The 17,445-nt window shown below is 46.6% G+C and overlaps 1 protein-coding gene across 1 annotated transcript in view; it reads left to right on the top strand.

Moving 5' to 3' along the window:
* Positions 1-17,445, top strand: part of SNTG2 (syntrophin gamma 2) — a 1,272,125-nt gene that overhangs the window by 530,795 nt on the left and 723,885 nt on the right. The window contains exon 8 of the mRNA XM_086925639.1: positions 12,581-12,602. Coding sequence (XP_086781765.1) covers positions 12,581-12,602 — 22 coding nt within the window. The remainder of the gene's footprint in view (positions 1-12,580; positions 12,603-17,445) is intronic.

Raw genomic sequence — 17,445 nt, 5'->3', positions numbered from 1 at the left:
AAGAAAGAGCTGGACAGTGCAGTTAATAGACCCAAGAAACTCTTTGATCTCCTTAAAGAACAATCCAACAAATCTGCTAAAGTAGCACCGGCCATCAACTATAATAGCCTAAATAGTGAGGATTTCTCGACCTTCTTTACAGATAAAGCTAACTCGTTGGAAAAGGAGTTAAAAAAAGCAGCCGAAGACTCAGAAAATACGTCTGATTCAAAGGACGAAGAATTGACTCAACAAGAAGGAAAGAAACCGAAAAACAATGCCAGATGGTCAGATTTTAAAGTGGTCAATGAACTAGACATTTCAAAGATAATGTTGTCCACTTAACCCAACAACCACTATAATGATCCTTTACCTGCAAAATGCTGGCCCTCTCTAAACCATCTTCTAATCCCATTGTGGACAAAGATCATAAATGCCTCACTATCGCAAGGTCTAATCCCAGCATGCCTTAAAACAGGACAAGTCATCCCTTTACTGAAAAAACCCTCAGAGAACCCCTCTGTGCCAAACAACTTCAGACCTGTAACTAACATCCCCATGTTGGCCAAAGTCCTGGAAAAATGTGTACAACAATAACTGAGCCGACACATTTCTGAATTCAACCTACTTAATGTTTGCCAATCGGGTTTCCGTCCTAACCACAGCACAGACACTGCAATCCTTAACTGGTTCAGCTCCTTTCTTGAGAACAGATCACAAAAATTCATGGTCAACCAAACCCTCTCTGGCCCAACAAACAATACAATAGGAGTTCCAGAGGGATCAACGCTTTCACCGGCGTTATTTAATCTTTACGTGGAACCACTAACAGAAATACTACAAAAAGTAAACATAGCTTTCCACATGTACGCGGACGACACCCAGCTGTACATCAAGGTGGCATCCACAGAAGAAATTAAGACAATGAACCAAGCACTATCAAGAACCCTCCAATGGCTAACCAAGAATCACCTGAAACTAAATCCACAGAAAACCGAATTCTTACTGATAACACCACATAAAAGCAATCTAAACTTAACAGAATGGACCAAACTTATCATGGCTCTAAACTGTACTCCTAATAATGTAGATTCCACCAAATCACTGGGAATTACCCTAGATAAAAACCTGAATATGTTAGCACATATTAATACAATGGCAAAACACACCAGGTTCCACTTGAGCTACTTGCGAAAACTTAAAACTTTCCTGAGCAAAACAGATCTTAAAACAGCAGTACAAGCGCTGGTCATATCAAGAATCAAATATGGGTGCACTACCCTAGCTGGTCTCCCCAAGATTGCAACGGCCCCATTGAAAGCTTGTCTTAATGCAGCCACAAGACTGATAGCGGGTTCAAAAAAATTCCACCACATCTCTCCTCACCTGAAAATGCTAAACTGGCTGCCATTAGAAGCAAGAATTCAATTCAAACTGGCATGTATCACGCACAATGCAATTCACCACAAAACTCCAGGTTACCTGGCCCAGAAACTTACGCCATCAGGTGGTAACAGACATTCCAGGAGCAAATCAAACTTTCTTTTGAAACCGGCTCGATTTTGCAAGAAAAAGACGTATGACTGAGCTTTCTCAGGAGCAGCACCGAGAAGTTGGAATGCACTCCCACCAAACATCAGAAGAATTACATCCATTGCAACATTCAAAAAGGAAGTAAAATCATTCTATATGGGCAAATTTCTTCCATAAGAACTATGTGGGAGACCTACTATCCTAAACTGCCCAAAGTTATTACTGAATGTATATATGTCTTTATGATATACCGAAATGTAAAACATTATGACGGATGAATCATTATTTTAAAAAAAAAGTCATGTCACTCAACACTGGATCATGATCAAAGATGCTCATGTAATTTAACTGTGCCTGACAAATGTATTATTGAATGTATATATGTCTATATGCTAAACTGAAGTATGAAACTTAAACGACTGATGAAACTCTACTGTAAAGCGCTCTGACACCCTACACTGGGTCATGTTCGCGCTATATAAAACACTAAATAAAATAAAATAAAATAAAATAAAACTCACAATTAGTATCCTAATTTGTACCTTATTAGTAAGGAATGGGATACATGTATATATGTATATAGGTATGTATAGATCAAAATCAGCTCCTTTGCAGCCACTCCTTTTTGCTCTTCACCATTGATGCATCAAGAACAGCAGCACAGCCAGGTTTTGTAGAATCCTTCTTTTTTTTAGTAAGTTTCACCATCAGGTGCAGACATTTGACCAATGTGTTTGAGCCAAAGCCTTCAACAGGTTCATAGAGTTTTCCAAGTGCAGATTGTACTTTTAAAGGTACAAGTCCCTTATCTCCACCATCATTTAAAAAACTGTGACTAAACTGCTGCATTCTTTTCCGTTATGTCACAATGTTTCTGATAGTAAGCGAAAAAGATATATGTATATTTCACCATTGTGGATCTCAAATAGTCCAATGCAAAATTCGTTGAATTTTCTATTAAGTCACAGTTTATATTCAAATCTTTACTTTTTCCTTTCTTTCTTTTCATCTATTCATTTTTTTATGTTTTTTTCAAAGTTTCCTCTACATTTATGGTAAAGTATGCATCTTATTACTAAAAAGGAAAGAAATGCAGAGACACAGAAAGGTAACAATAAGCCTAATATAAGAACTGGAAAGGACATTTCAAAAAAATCTATTTGATTGCAAGCATCTTCACTATTCTGTACTACATTGCATATATATCTCTCTCAAGAGACAATTCTAAGAATTCAATTTACTATGGGACTGGTTTAAACTATTTATATAAATATTAGATTATATAAATACATGAGTATATAAATATATAAAAATATATACAGATATAAAAATATATTACAATCTGTGCAAAAAAGCTTGTGCAGAAGATCTTGTGCAAGAAAGTGCCAGCAGATCTTTTTCTATTAGGTTTCTAGACCCACATACTATTGTGAGGAGATTTTATTCTTTGTAGCATTCTTTATCTTCAGTGCAAATTAGTACACAGTACTTAACTATTAATTATTTTCCCATCAAAACAATGTCTTCTCCTCTTCTGGGCAGAGAGTAATATGCCGAACTGTGTCTAACATCCTTTTACTAAATAAGTACGACTTGATGTTTCGAGAATTTCATTGTTCTGTACAGATAATGGTCTTTCTCCAAAGCAGTCCCTAGTGCTTATCTTCATCAGTATTCTTATGTGCAAAAATACATTTTGAAATTGTGCAGAAAAGATCCCAACTTCATACCTATGTGGAAAAGATCCTATGGTTAGATATTTTCATTTTAAACAGATGGTTCTTCTAAGTAGAACCAAAATCCTCTCCGGAGATTTGCCTATAAAATTATACTTTAGGCAATTTTCCCATAAATATAATTATTAACCTCAATATCAAAGTAGACCATGGAGAGAAGAGATAAATTAGAGAAAAGAAACAAAATGGGAGATTTAACTATTTCAAGTCATACATTTCTACATTCCCCACCCTCCTATCATAAAAGCTTTGTAAAAATTAGAGTGAGTACAGGAATAGCCCAAAAATGCTCCCTCATATTATATATCTTCTCTATTCTTAGTCACTGTGTCTTCCATGTGTTCAGGTGTGCAAACTTTTGAGAAAATTGTTCTTAGTCAATCACCTAAAATTCCTCTGAGTCCTTTTACATTGCCCATGATATGAGAAAAGAGGGGTATTGAAAAACCTTTTTCCTTCATATATACATATACTTCTAAATGAATGTGCAAATCTGCATCAGTGTTCAGTCCATGAGGAATTTCTGTGCCCATCAATAGTATCATTTTTATTCTTCTCATCAAAATTCCAGTTCTCTGTTTCCTCCACTTGTTTTTTTTAATGATATGTTGTACTCCATAGTATGACACGTTCCCTGATTTCCCTTCAGTAAACTCCATTACCTTGGATGTTCAGAAAGTTTCCAATGATGGTGTTTGTTGTTCATTGTCTTATGGCCTATGCCATATATTTTTCCCGAGTTAGGATTACGATATTTACTTCTTTATCACTAGATTCTATATTTATATTTTCATCTTGTTGTAAATCGATCAAAGCTTCACATTTTTTGCCAGTTATGTTTTTATGGGGGTTCATTTTCTTTTTCTTTCCTGTGGATGCAATTTTTGTCAGTTATTCCACCATAACTTCATGAAATAAATCAATTTTATTTCCTGAAGGAGGCTGTGGAGAAAGTTTGATTTTAGTTTTACTCCACTCTCCGGAGCAACATCTGTTGGAATTTCCAGAGGCTCATTTAGAGCTATTTCTGACATGTTGTCAATGTTTTCAATGACAGTATGTATCCCTGATGCCTCTATTTCCATACTCTCTAATGCTTGTAATGGAGTAAGTTCTTTACCTGTTATCTCAGAAAGCATGCGTTTTATTATTATTTTGTTTTGTTGTTGTTCCTTTTGTGCATAATATTTCTTTAATTTCATTTTCCAGGTATATTTTTAGAGAAAAATTCTGGCATTGGCCAGGTGAAATCTCAATGTGGGGCAGAAGGTCAATCCTTTGTTCAACATTTTTATATGATTTTCATTCAGGCATTTGGGGGAGGTGTGAATGATAAGATTGTTCTCTTCTTCCAAATCCTCTTATTATTCTTTTTTGTTTAGTGCTCCTCATCCTCGTTTTGTTCTCTATTGATATTCATTTGGGGGGATTTCTTGTGTTTGTTCATTCTCCCTCTTCTTCTCTGGTGTTCATTTGATACTGTCTCATCGTGCCTGAAAAATCCAGTCAGGGGTGCACGCCTTTGAGCTCTTCGTCCCCCGAATTAACTTCGGAGCTTTCTACACTGGAAGCAGCTGATATTGACCTCATCATTTTGGTGTCTGCAGTTTGTCTGGAGTAAAGATGATTGCATCTCTTTACAAAGGTGTAAATCCTATCCACGGCATAATCTCTTTTCTGATGATTGAACTTCTTTGCTTTCTTTTGTTCTAACTCCTGTTCATATTACTCCAGTTTTTCTCCATGTTAATTAAAGCATTGTTTATTTCTTCCTCTTCTTGGGAGTTCTCTAGGGCTTCTTCAAGTTCTTTGATTTTTCCAACAGCCTTTTATGAAGTTCTTTCAACGTGTATAATTAAGGTTCCCATAGGTTTATGCGGAAATTCAGTGGCATCCTCACTATTTAGTTAGGTTTTTTTTGCCCTCTGTTTTGCCTTTTTGCTGTTTTTTCTGCCCACTGTTGTGTCCTCTTGTGCTGTTCTGCCCTTGCTGCTCATTTTTCCACCTGCTGTTTTGCCTTTTATGATTGTTTTTCGGTCCTCTGTTTTGCCTTTTCTGCTTGTTTTTCTGACCTTTTATTCACTAGTTATTTTTTTCTCCTTCTAAACTGGGGAGAGGGGCTGCCATAATTTCAATGGGGAAGGGGGGACATACAGCCCACCTCCCTGGGCTGTTTTAGGCATGGGGGACCCCATCCCCTGGTTGCATGTTCCCCCCGGTGCCCTTGAGCCTATCCAGTGCACCCAGTTTGCAATGGAACTCCAGGGAGAGCCTCAAGGTACCCCTGGTCCCAGTCAGCTCCCCACCTCCTGCGGGAGCTGCATTGCTGCTGCATGCAGGGAACTGCTGGAAAATCAGCTGCCTGCATGCAATACTTTCATCTATTTTCCTGCCCAGATAGTTGCAGACAGGGAAAGAAATTAAGCCTCCAGCTGGTGGGTGCACTTTCACAGCTTCCGCCGGTTGGAACTGGACTGTTTGCTCTTGCTTGGCGAGAGCTACCAGTTCCTACCACCAAAAGCAAAAACTATGTCCAGGGGTGGGCACCTTGGGACATAGCAGGAGCCGGCCCTGGGGCTCGGTGGTGCCCAGGGCTATATATGGCTCCAGCATAGGTGATGCATGGCCTTCCTCATTTGCTGTTCATGGGCTGGCCCAGGGGAGGTGGTGGTCCCCAGGCCTGAATAGGCACCGAGAGGGGGCCCTCACTCTCTTTAAAATGTAATTTTGGCCCTGGAAGGTGGTAGTCACCAGAGCTTGCAATAGCCCAGGAGGGGTTCTGTGCAGCCCCCCTCCTTTAATTAATTAAAGCCTTGGGGAGGTGGTGGTTTCCAGGGCTCAGTTGAGCCCATGTAGGTGGATGCACACAGCCCCCCTCCAAAATTATTGAGAAGCCCGTGGATGTGGTGGTCCATGAGGCACAATGAGCCTCAGGGGGGGCCCTGTGTGCCCCATCCTTTTTTTAGAAAATGCCCCCGGGACCTGACCAAATTGTAGGCTCTTTTCAAACAAGTGCTGGAGCCCGCACCTGTTTTTTGAAAGTTTTGTTCCCCAATTTCGTGAATTTGCAGTCATTCTTTTTTATTCAAATGTGTTTTGCCCTCCCCGGGTCCCTTTTGGGCCTTAAGGTTTGTGGGTCAGGGTATTCCTACTCTGCCACCTCTGGATACCATTCGTGTCTCCTGAGCCGGAAGCCGGGAGCTAGGCCAGCACATATTTTAATCTTTGAGAGTCACTTCATCTCTGTTGTTTTAAAAAAGTCCTTAGAACCTGCCTACCTCATTTCACGTTGCTGAAATTACCCGCGCAGCGGATATTATCTCTGGCTCGGATTCTAAAAGCATCAGAAAGGCTTCCCCCGCCGTCACCGGCGCGAAGCGCGGACACGCCCCCTTGACGAGGCCACGCCCACCATAACACGCTATTTAGGCGCCGCTGATCACTAGCGACCCTGATACCATTCGTGTCTCCTGAGGCGGAAGCCGGGAGCTAGGCCAGCACATATTTTAATCTTTGAGAGTCACTTTATCTCTGTTGTTTTAAAAAAGTCCTTAGAACCTGCCTACCTCATTTTACGTTGCTGAAATTACCCGCGCAGCGGATATTATCGCTGGCTCGGATTGTAAAAGCATCAGAAAGGCTTCCCCCGCCGTCACCGGTGCGAAGCACGGACACGCCCCCTTGATGAGGCCACGCCCACCATAACACGCTATTTAGGCGCCGCTGATCACTAGCGACCCTGATACCATTCGTGTCTCCTGAGGCGGAAGCCGGGAGCTAGGCCAGCACATATTTTAATATTTGAGAGTCACTTTATCTCTGTTGTTTTAAAAAAGTCCTTAGAACCTGCCTACCTCATTTCACGTTAGTGAAATTACCCGCGCAGCGGATATTATCGCTGGCTCGGATTCTAAAAGCATCAGAAAGGCTTCCCCCGCCGTCACCGGCGCGAAGCACGGACACGCCCCCTTGACGAGGCCACGCCCTCTAGTTACGCCTTTCTCTCGCTACAAAAATGTGCCTTTTCCGGACGCGCAGCAGACGAGCGCAGCGGGCGCGCCGTCTGCGCGCCGAAGGCTCGCCTAAGGTAAGCCCATCTGCGCCCGTCCACGCCAAGACCGCGACAGGCGCAGGAGACTCTGGACGCGGACTCCCCACAGTAAGTTACCAGGCAAACTTTATTCTAAGCCTACGCACCGGTAACAACTGTACTTGTAAGGTTGACATGAATACCATCAAGGGACCCTTCAGCTGCAGACTATGCAGATGGACCTCCTCCCCGGCCAAGACCACAGTCCCCCAAACAAACCCGATGGACAACAGTCCACTTTTTAAAGGAGGGTTGATCAATGCACGCTCGATTTGTAGCCATAACCAAGACATAAAAGATCTCATCCAGGAGTTAGACCTTGACTGCCTTCTCATAACTGAGACTTGGCTCACAGACAACAGTAATCCCGACTTAGCCACTGCCCTCCCACAAGGCTATACTATTTTCAGGCAAGACAGACTGAAGGGGAGAGGCGGAGGAGTAGCCCTGTTGCTACGCAACTCCTTCAAATGCCATACCTTCACCCTTGACTCCCTGAAAGCTTAAACTAAATGAGTCCTCATCCTTCTCAGGAGGACTTATCTATCGCCCCCCAGGTACTGCTACCAGATTCCTAGAAACCCTCAGTGATACTCTAGGCCAGCTCCTAACCCGATACCCACACGTCACTCTCCTGGGCGATTTTAATCTGCACCTCGACTCCAAAGATGACGCTCAGGCACTAAATTTCCACCAAACTTTGGAAATTTTTAACCTTCAACAAAGGGTCAAGCAACCCACTCATCTAGCCGGACACACACTAGATGGGGTCTGTACTAACTTTCCCCTTCTAGAAACCCAAACTCCTGTCCCACAAATTTGGACAGACCATGACCTGATCCCATTCTTCATTAGAACCCCGCGCCCTAAAATCTCAACCAAACCCTGCCCACTTCCAGAGAACCACGTCAACTGGAAAATGGTAGAAAACACCTTCAAACTCAAGCCTATCATTGAGACCCAAATCCCTAATCTGACTGGTAATGCCGAACAGGACTCCAAACTCTTCCATAAATGGTTGCAACATGAAATCAGAGTACGCGCCCCACCTAAACGCGCCAGGAAAACAGATAAAAGAGGCAAAATAAATGGCCCCTGGTTCCCGCCAGAATTAGCCAAGGCCCATCTACTTTGCAAAAAAGGTGAACGCAAATGGCGTAAAGCCTAAGACAGTACGGATAGAAACTCCTATATCCTGCTAAGGAAGAGCTACCACGCCAGTATAAAAAGCGCCAAAAAAGATTTCTACATTAAAGCCATCAATGAGGCTAAACAAAAACAAAAAACTCTGTTCGCAATAGTTAAGACCTTCACTCACCCCAAAACGAAACAGCCCGAAATACCTCCTTCCCAAGATTTCTGCGATGAAATAGCAGACTTCTTTGAAGAGAAAATCAACCTTATTCATAAAGACTTTCCCCCATACCAAGTCTCTCAGTCCCCCACCCTCTCGGAACAAGCAGGTAAAATAAATGGAAATCTAAAAACGTTTTCACAGGTCAGTCTATCCCAAACCCGTGAAATAATTCTAGTGTGCAAATCAGGTGCCCCTTCTGACTCCTGCCCTCCGAGAATTCTTCACTAGCTGATTGAAGTTGTGAATCCCATCATAAATAAAATAGAAAACACCTCCCTCAGCACTGGCATTGTTCCTAGAGAATGGAAACAAGGGATCGTAAAGCCCTTAATGAAAAAACCGAATAAATCCCCCTCAGATCTCACCAATCTACGCCCAATCTCACTCCTCCCAGTCCTGGGAAAAATTACGGAACAGGTGGTCTACAGAGAACTTAAAAACCATCTAGAAACTTACAACATCCTCCATCCCCAACAATCAGGTTTCCGCCCCCAGCACTCGACGGAAACAGCTCTGATTGAACTGACTGATTCCATAAAATTACTACAGGATCAAAGAAAGAACGCCGTGCTGATTTTATTGGACCTTGTGAGAAGTTGGCCCGATATGCAACGTTCGCTATTCTAGCGACCGCTATGTATCGTTCCAACGACCCTTATGGTGTTTGGTTGTAAGTCAACCTATAGACCAGCTATCCTAGTAGCGTGGATACGAGCAGTCTAAGGCTAAAGACTCGAGAGGGCGCGTTAAGCCAGCTGTTTACCACACATGTACCCCTTGAACACCCAGTGAAAGGACACCACACAAGTGTTATGAAAATAAACAGTATATTTATTAAGAATCACAACAGCGCTGTACTCTTTATGAGGACAGGGTACTAAGCACAAACCAAATCTCTTTAGCAAATACTTCAAGTGCACAATTAAAACAAGTGTCCGAGGACACGGAAAGATTAAGGTCTCGGGCGGACCCGATAAGGCAAGTCGGAAGCGAGGGACTCAGGACCCTAGAGTAAGGAGGCTATGCAGGCACCGAAATGCCGAGTTACCTAGCCACGAGGGCTGCGGCTGCACAAGTCTTACAGGCGTCGGGATCTTCGCTGACGAGCCAGGAGCCGGAAGAAAAGGAGTTGCTGGCCGGCGACCAGTGCTGAATAGTTCGTAGAGATCCAAGCCTGGATCGGAGATTGATGGAACCTGAAAGCAGAGGGGACCAAGTTCGTACTACTAGCCAGTAGTCAGAGGGTACCAGGAAGGCACCGGTTGGCCGTCACCTCGACCAGGTGAGTGGGCGACGCTAGGCTCTGCAGTCTCACGGACCAGGAGGCGTTGTCGGCGACCACGGTGGAGGTGCGAGCTGTCCCACGAAGGATGATGCTGTCGGCGTCGCTGGGCCCAGGATGGGGCAACAAGCCTTGGCAGATCTCAGGGCCACGTGGTGGGCCTAAGATGGCGTCTTGAGTGGACCAGGAGGGTCCGGGGTGCTTCTCGCAAAGATGGAAGCAAGGGCCAGTCTGGAGCAACCAGACCAGCAGTGATGATTCTCGGATGTCGTCACAGAAGGGCACAAGCCAGCGGCTAGTGACCAGACAACGTGCTGAGCAGCGAGCAGAAGGGCCCCACGCAGATCGTGGAGATGCTGGGAGACTGCACTTCGGTGCTGGAGCGGCTCAGGGTCGGGGCTTCTCGGACCCCAGAGCACTCACCAGAGAGTTACCTCGATGGTCGTGCTGGTTTTAAGAGCGTGCAGGTTCTGATGATGGCCGGTCCCTCGAGGTCTCGTCGCACCCACAGATCACAGCTGAGCTGATGACGTGGGTAGAGGTCAGAGGTGCCAGGGAAGCCGGTTCTCGTCGAGCTGGGCCGTCGGATTCCTTGAGGAAGGACTTACAGCAAACCGCAGAGTTCTTAGTTGGTGCCCGCTGATGCAGGGTGACTACTCCTTAGTCACAAGGGAGAAATCTTGAGAAGAGTCTTGAATGTCCTTTCGTAGAAAGTAGTTCTTGAATCAAAGATGATCTAATTTGGAAGGGTCCCCGCTCCGGTCTTTATTCTAAAGAAAGGGGTGGGTACATGACTAGGTCCTGCCCTAAGGGTGGGGCCAGGAAGGGGGGTAGTTACACCCCTCTCCCCTGCCGGACTTTCCCCAGGCCAGGGCTGTCGCCCCTGGAACTGGTTCTAACCGGCAGATGCGTAGTGAGCACCGGGGTGCCACTCCGCAGTCACCTTCTCGCCAAAGCCCTACCTACCCAGAATACACAAACCCTGTCTGGGACGGTGCGAACACCGCCCTCGACAGGAAACCCTTTGTCCAAGCGCTCCTCGCTGGAAGGACTCCCAGCAGCAGGAGGCCAGACTCGTGTCTGTGGTGGCAGCATCCATTTTGTGGAGCTGAGGCTTCAGTTAACTTTAACCGGGGTTCACAGTTACGTACATGTCGTGTCCCTCTAGAAGGGTGGAATGCTAACCTCGTCGCCAGCATTGGTGAGAGGGCAGCACCCCGATTCGTATGACACCTTACTCGACATGCCTGGATAACGCGACACCGGAGTTACCGATATGGTACGCGTTATCATGGAACAGCTATTGGGTCTTGATTCCGCAAGCTGCAACCGGGCTCGGCTCGGGCCTGAACCTAGCTCACACGAGCCCACGCACTCTGCCTTCAGGATCGTTAAGGCCTGCCATAGGAGTGACTGATAGGAACTCGGGTGTCCATTGTATGGTTAGATATAGAGCTACTATACCTAAAGCGAAGGGTGGTTACACGTCTTCGCCCCAGCTGTCGTGCAGCCAGTTGTGTCAAATTTAGGAGGCCAGCCAGGGGTGGCATAATACATGCTTCAGCCCCTGGCGGCCCTGGGTACACCTATGCCCTGCGTTACGGGGTCTGATAAGGTGGCCCAGTACCAATTGGTAAATGCACCTAGGGTACATATCGTAATTTAGAAAGAGAACAGCCAGGCTGTGGGTCTGATTAGCAGGCCCACAACCAGAGAAAGTCGTAAACCAGTGAAACAAAAGCAAAAAATCTGGGTGATCATAGGATTGCAGACCCTACTCTCCTACATGACCCCCCCCCAAACGTCGGAACAATAAGCTAACCTTGACCAGGTGAGTCTTCTTGTTCTAAGTGGAAATATCTGGAGAGCCCATCGGCATTGCCATGATCAGTACCAGGTCTATGTTCCACTGTAAAGTCCATCCCCTGTAGGGAAATGGACCACCTAAGCAGTTTGGGGTTTTCACCCTTCATCTGATTTAGCCACAAGAGGGGCTTATGGTCGGTCTGAATCTTGAAGTGAGTGCCAAACAAGTATGGCCTCAGCTTCTTCAGGGCCCAAACCACAGCAAAGGCCTCCCTCTCAATAGCTGACCAATTCTTCTCTCTAGGGGTCAGCCTTCTGCTTATAAAAGCAATGGGCTGGTCTTGACCATCAAAATTCAGTTGAGAAAGAACAGCTCCCACACCCAACTCAGAAGCATCTGTTTGGACAATGAATGGTTTGGAGTAGTCCGGACTCTTGAGGATAGGCGCCGTGCACATGGCCTGCTTTAGGTCATCGAATGCTTTTTGACAGCTCGCTGTCCACTGAACTTTTTTTGGCATTTTCTTACTTGTCAGTTCGTTTAATGGTGTCACAATGGAACCATAGTTCCTGACAAACTTCCTATAGTAACCAGTCAGGCCCAAGAAAGCTCGAACCTGAGTCTGGGTGGTTGGAGGAGCCCAGTCCCTGATTGACTGTATCTTGCTCTCCAGTGGCTGAACCTGACCTCCACCTACAAGGTGGCCCAGGTATACAACCTGTGTCTGCCCTATCTGGCACTTGGTGGCCTTGATAGTGAGACCTGCTGCTTGCAGTGCCTCTAACGTCTTCCGCAGGTGGACCAGGTGATCCTCCCAGGTGGAGCTAAAGACAGCGATATCGTCAAGATACGCCGCACAGAAGTCATCCAGCCCAGTAAGGACTTGATTCACCAACCGTTGGAAGGTGGCAGGTGCATTTTTCAGACCAAAGGGCATTACCACGAACTGATAATGCCCACCAGGGGTTGAAAATGCGGTTTTAGGCTTGCCGTCCTCAGCTAACCTGATTTGCCAATACCCAGCTGTCAGGTCAAACGTACTTAAGTAGTTGGCCGAAGCCAATCTATCGATAAGCTCGTCTGCCCTTGGTATTGGGTGGGCGTCAGTCTTAGTGACTGCATTGAGACCCCTGTAGTCTACGCAAAACCTCATCTCTCTCTTACCACCCTGGGTGTGAGGTTTCGGCACTAGAACTACGGGACTAGCCCAAGGGCTATCCGAGGGTTCAATGACTCCCAGCTCCAACATTTTCTGCACTTCACTCTTGATGCAGTCTCTAACGTGATCAGGCTGCCTGTAGATTTTACTCTTGACGGGCAAGCTGTCACCAGTGTCAACCTCATGGGTGCACCAATCGGTCTGACTGGGTGTTAGAGAAAACATATGTCTGAACGACTGAAGAACCTGTTTACAGTCGCTCTGTTGATGTTCGGAGAGGCTGCCACAAAAGACAACACCATCTACCGAGCCATCGTCAGGATTCTGAGTGAGCAGGTCGGGGAGAGGGTCACTCTCCTCTTCCTGTCCCTCATCTAGGGCCATGAGCAAACTCATGTCCTCCCTGTCGACATATGCTTTTAGCCTGTTGACATGAAGCACCCTGTGGGGGCTCCGGGGAGTTCCCAGGTCGACCAGGTAGGTGACCTCTCCCTTTTTCTCCAGGATGGTGTAGGGCCCGGACCATTTGTCCTTGAGTGCTGCTGGGGCCACTGGCTCCAACACCCACACCTTCTGTCCGGGCTGGTAAACAGTCAAGACAGCCTTTTGGTCATGCCAAGCTTTTTGGAGTTCTTGGCTGGCCTTAAGGTTTTCAGATGCCTTTTCCATGTATTCAGCCATCCGCGAGCGGAGGCCAAGCACATAGTCCACTATGTTGGCTGCAGGCTTTTTGAGAGGTCTCTCCCATCCTTCCTTCACCAAACACAGGGGTCCCCTTACAGGATGCCCGTACAAAAGTTCAAAAGGGCTGTAGCCAACCCCCTTCTGCAGGACTTCTCTGTAGGCGAACAAGAGGCAGGGGATCAGGACGTCCCATCTACGCCGAAGCTTTTCCGGTAGTCCATGAATCATCCCTTTTAGGGTCCTGTTGAATCTCTCAACAAGCCCATTGCATTGTGGATGATAGGGTGTAGTGAACTTGTAGTTGACACCACATTCCTTCCACATAGCAGTTAAGTAGCTCGACATAAAGTTTGCACCTCTGTCGGAGACGACCTCCTTAGGGAAGCCCACTCTGGAGAACACTCCAACTAGGGCTCTTGCCACAACAGGTGCTGTAGTGGTCCTAAGGGGAATAGCTTCAGGATACCTGGTGGCATGATCCACTACCACCAGTATAAACTTGTGCCCTGATGCTGTAGGTGGTTCCATGGGACCGACGATGTCGATCCCCACCCGTTCAAAGGGCACCCCCACCACAGGCATTGGTATAAGGGGGGCCTTTGTCGTGCCACCTGACTTACCACTGGCTTGGCAAGTGACACAGGAGCGGCAAAACTCCTTGGTATCTTCGTTCATGTGAGGCCAGTGAAAGTGTGAGACAAGCCTGTCCCACGTTTTCGTCTGGCCTAAGTGACCTGCTAAGGGAATCTCGTGGGCCAAGGTAAGTAGGAAACCACGCTGAGACAAGGGTACAACCAGCCTCCTGGTCATGCCAGGCTTGGGGTCTCTTGACTCAGTGTACAGGAGTCCATCTTCCCAGTATACCTTGTGGGTACCTGTGGCGTTCCCAGCAGCCTCAGCAGCAGCCTGCTGTCTGAGGGGTTCAAGAGAAGGGCAGTCTAACTGGTCCTTCCCCAGGTCTTCCCTTGAGGGTCCCCCTGAACCCAAGAATTCAACTTGATCAAGTTCGAATTCCCTAGGCTCAGTTTCCCTCAATTCCTGTAGGTCAGCCTCCTCTGAGACTTGATCCTCGACCTGGGGCAAGGGGGAAGGCGCAGCCTTAACCCTACTGCTCTTTTTCTTGGGAGGTGTCTGGTCCGTTGTTCCAGGATCCAGCACCTGTTCAGTGGGGCATTTCCTGACCTGTGACCTAGTCACAGCGAACACATGTGCTGGCAAACCTAACATTTCCATGTGAGTCCGGTGCTCCACTTCTGACCATTGTGACGACTCCAAATCATTGCCCAACAAACAATCCACTGGGAGGTCTGGACTAACTACAACCTTCTTTTGGCCAGTTACCCCTCCCCAGGAGAAAGCTACAATTGCCATACTGTGATTGGTAGTGACATTGCTTGCATTGGTCACCAGGAATTCTGTACCTGGCATGATCTGTCCAGGGTCCACAAAGTTAGGCGTCACCATGGTGACGCTGGCACAAGTGTCCCTATAGGCCTGAGCCATCTTTCCATTTATGAAAGGCGTCTGTCGGTATTTGCCCAAAGTATTGGGGCTTACGTCAGGGGATACGTCCGCGTCCCCTGTACTGACAAGGACAGCCTGAGTGAGTGTGCCAACTAAGTTGTCACGCCCCTCAGAACCCAGGGTTAACCCTACTAAACCCTTGGGAGGCGCACTACCACTGCTGACTGTACTAGGGGGCACAGGTGCCTTAGGGGCTGCAGTGGCAGGAGTCTGCCCTCCTCCTTTCTTGGTGCACTCACTAAACCAGTGAGATTTACTTTTACAGTACTGGCACCATCTTTTGGATTGGCCTTCTTTCTTCTTTTGGGGAGCCTGACCCCCACCCTCTTTGGGTTGTTGGGGACCTGTCGAAGACTTCTGGTCATTTTGTTCCCCTTTAGAATCTTTACCCTTCTGGTCTGCTTTCTTCTGACCACCTTGATTCTGGCCCTGGTTCTGTTTAACTCTTGTACGAACCCATCTGTCTGCCTTCTTTCCCAATTCTTGGGGAGAGGTCAGATCCGAGTCGACAAGATGCTGATGCAACAACTGGTTCTGACAATTGTTTAAAATTTGTTCTCTCATCATCAAATTATACAATCCTTGATAATCAGTAACCTTACTGCCCAGCAACCAGCCCTCAAAAGCCTTAGTGGCACAATCGACAAAATCAGACCAATCTTGAGACTGCGTTTTCTGGGTATCCCTGAACAGCACCCTGTACTGCTCAGTGGTTAGGCCGAACCCTTCAACGAGTGTATTTTTCAAGATTTGGTAATTGTTAGCATCCTCCACCCTTGTGGTGAGGAGCTTGTCTCTTCCTTTTCCTTCAAAGGAGAGCCACAAGATAGCTGCCCACTGACTCTGGGGAACACCCTGCACAGTGCAGGCCCTCTCCAAAGCAGTAATCCATTTGTGGATGTCGTCCCCTTGTTTAAAGGGGGGCACTATCTTACCAAGGTGTTTCGTATCGAAACTCTTTTCCCTATTACTAGGTACATTGCTGCCACCAGTGGGGACTGCCCCACTTAACTGTTGCTCTCTAGCAAAGGCAAGCCTTTCTTTGGCCAGGGCAAGTTCTTCCCTTTCAATCCTTAGATTGGCTGCCCTTTCCTTAGCTTCGTACACTCTCCTCTGAGGGGACGTCATCCCTCTCTGAGAAGAGTTGTGAGAGCCATTGGTTTGAAGGGATCTGCCAGAGTCTCTTGACAGAGATCGGGCTCGTCCATTCCCAATGTTAAGCTGACCTGATAGTGGCCCCAGGGGTCCCCCAGTACCGCTATCATGTTTGCTTAAGTTGGACCTGCTTAGTCTGACGACTTCTACCTGTCCCTTATCTGCCTCATCCCCAGAGAGATCCTCATCCTCATCCTCCTCCACATCTTCGTTCTCAGTTGCGAGGTGGATGAGGTCAGGATCGTCTCGGGTTCCCTCGAGGGGAGGCATGTCTCCTTCTGGATTAGAAGAGCTACGAAGTTTCTCAGCTCTTCTGGCATCATAAGTCTCCAAGAGACCAATCAGAAAGGACGTTGTGGGGTTAGACCCCTGCTGAATCTTCCTGGAGTGACACAGTCGTCTTAACTCCTTGAAGCTCAGCACAGTATATCCTGAAGGGATGACCTGTGGAGGGTCAACTGACACAAGGGGAGACCCAGAGTTTCCTCCTTTGTCCGACATACTGTTTCTAGTGTGGTGTAAGTGATGCACCTACCTACACTACGTGTTTACCTACTGTACCCTTGCTAAGAGTTGTAGCCAAGGTGTGCTAAGCCTTGAGGAGCTACAACAGCTGGTTCAGTAGAACTCAGAGTATTCTAAGCTTTTTAGTTATATGTACTAACAGTACTTGTGCGATCTTTCAACAAGATATTCTTAGGATACGTGTGGTAAAACAACAGCAAGCTCAAATCCCAACCGCTGCTCACCAATGTGAGAAGTTGGCCCGATATGCAACGTTCGCTATTCTAGCGACCGCTATGTATCATTCCAACGACCCTTATGGTGTTTGGTTGTAAGTCAACCTATAGACCAGCTATCCTAGTAGCGTGGATACGAGCAGTCTAAGGCTAAAGACTCGAGAGGGCGCGTTAAGCCAGCTGTTTACCACACATGTACCCCTTGAACACCCAGTGAAAGGACACCACACAAGTGTTATGAAAATAAACAGTATATTTATTAAGAATCACAACAGCCCTGTACTCTTTATGAGGACAGGGTACTAAGCACAAACCAAATCTCTTTAGCAAATACTTCAAGTGCACAATTAAAACAAGTGTCCGAGGACACGGAAAGATTAAGGTCTCGGGCGGACCCGA

This window comes from Lissotriton vulgaris, chromosome 6 (genome assembly GCF_964263255.1).
Source record: "Lissotriton vulgaris chromosome 6, aLisVul1.2, whole genome shotgun sequence".
NCBI lineage: Eukaryota > Metazoa > Chordata > Amphibia > Caudata > Salamandridae > Lissotriton > Lissotriton vulgaris.
This window is presented reverse-complemented; position numbering and strand designations above follow the sequence as displayed.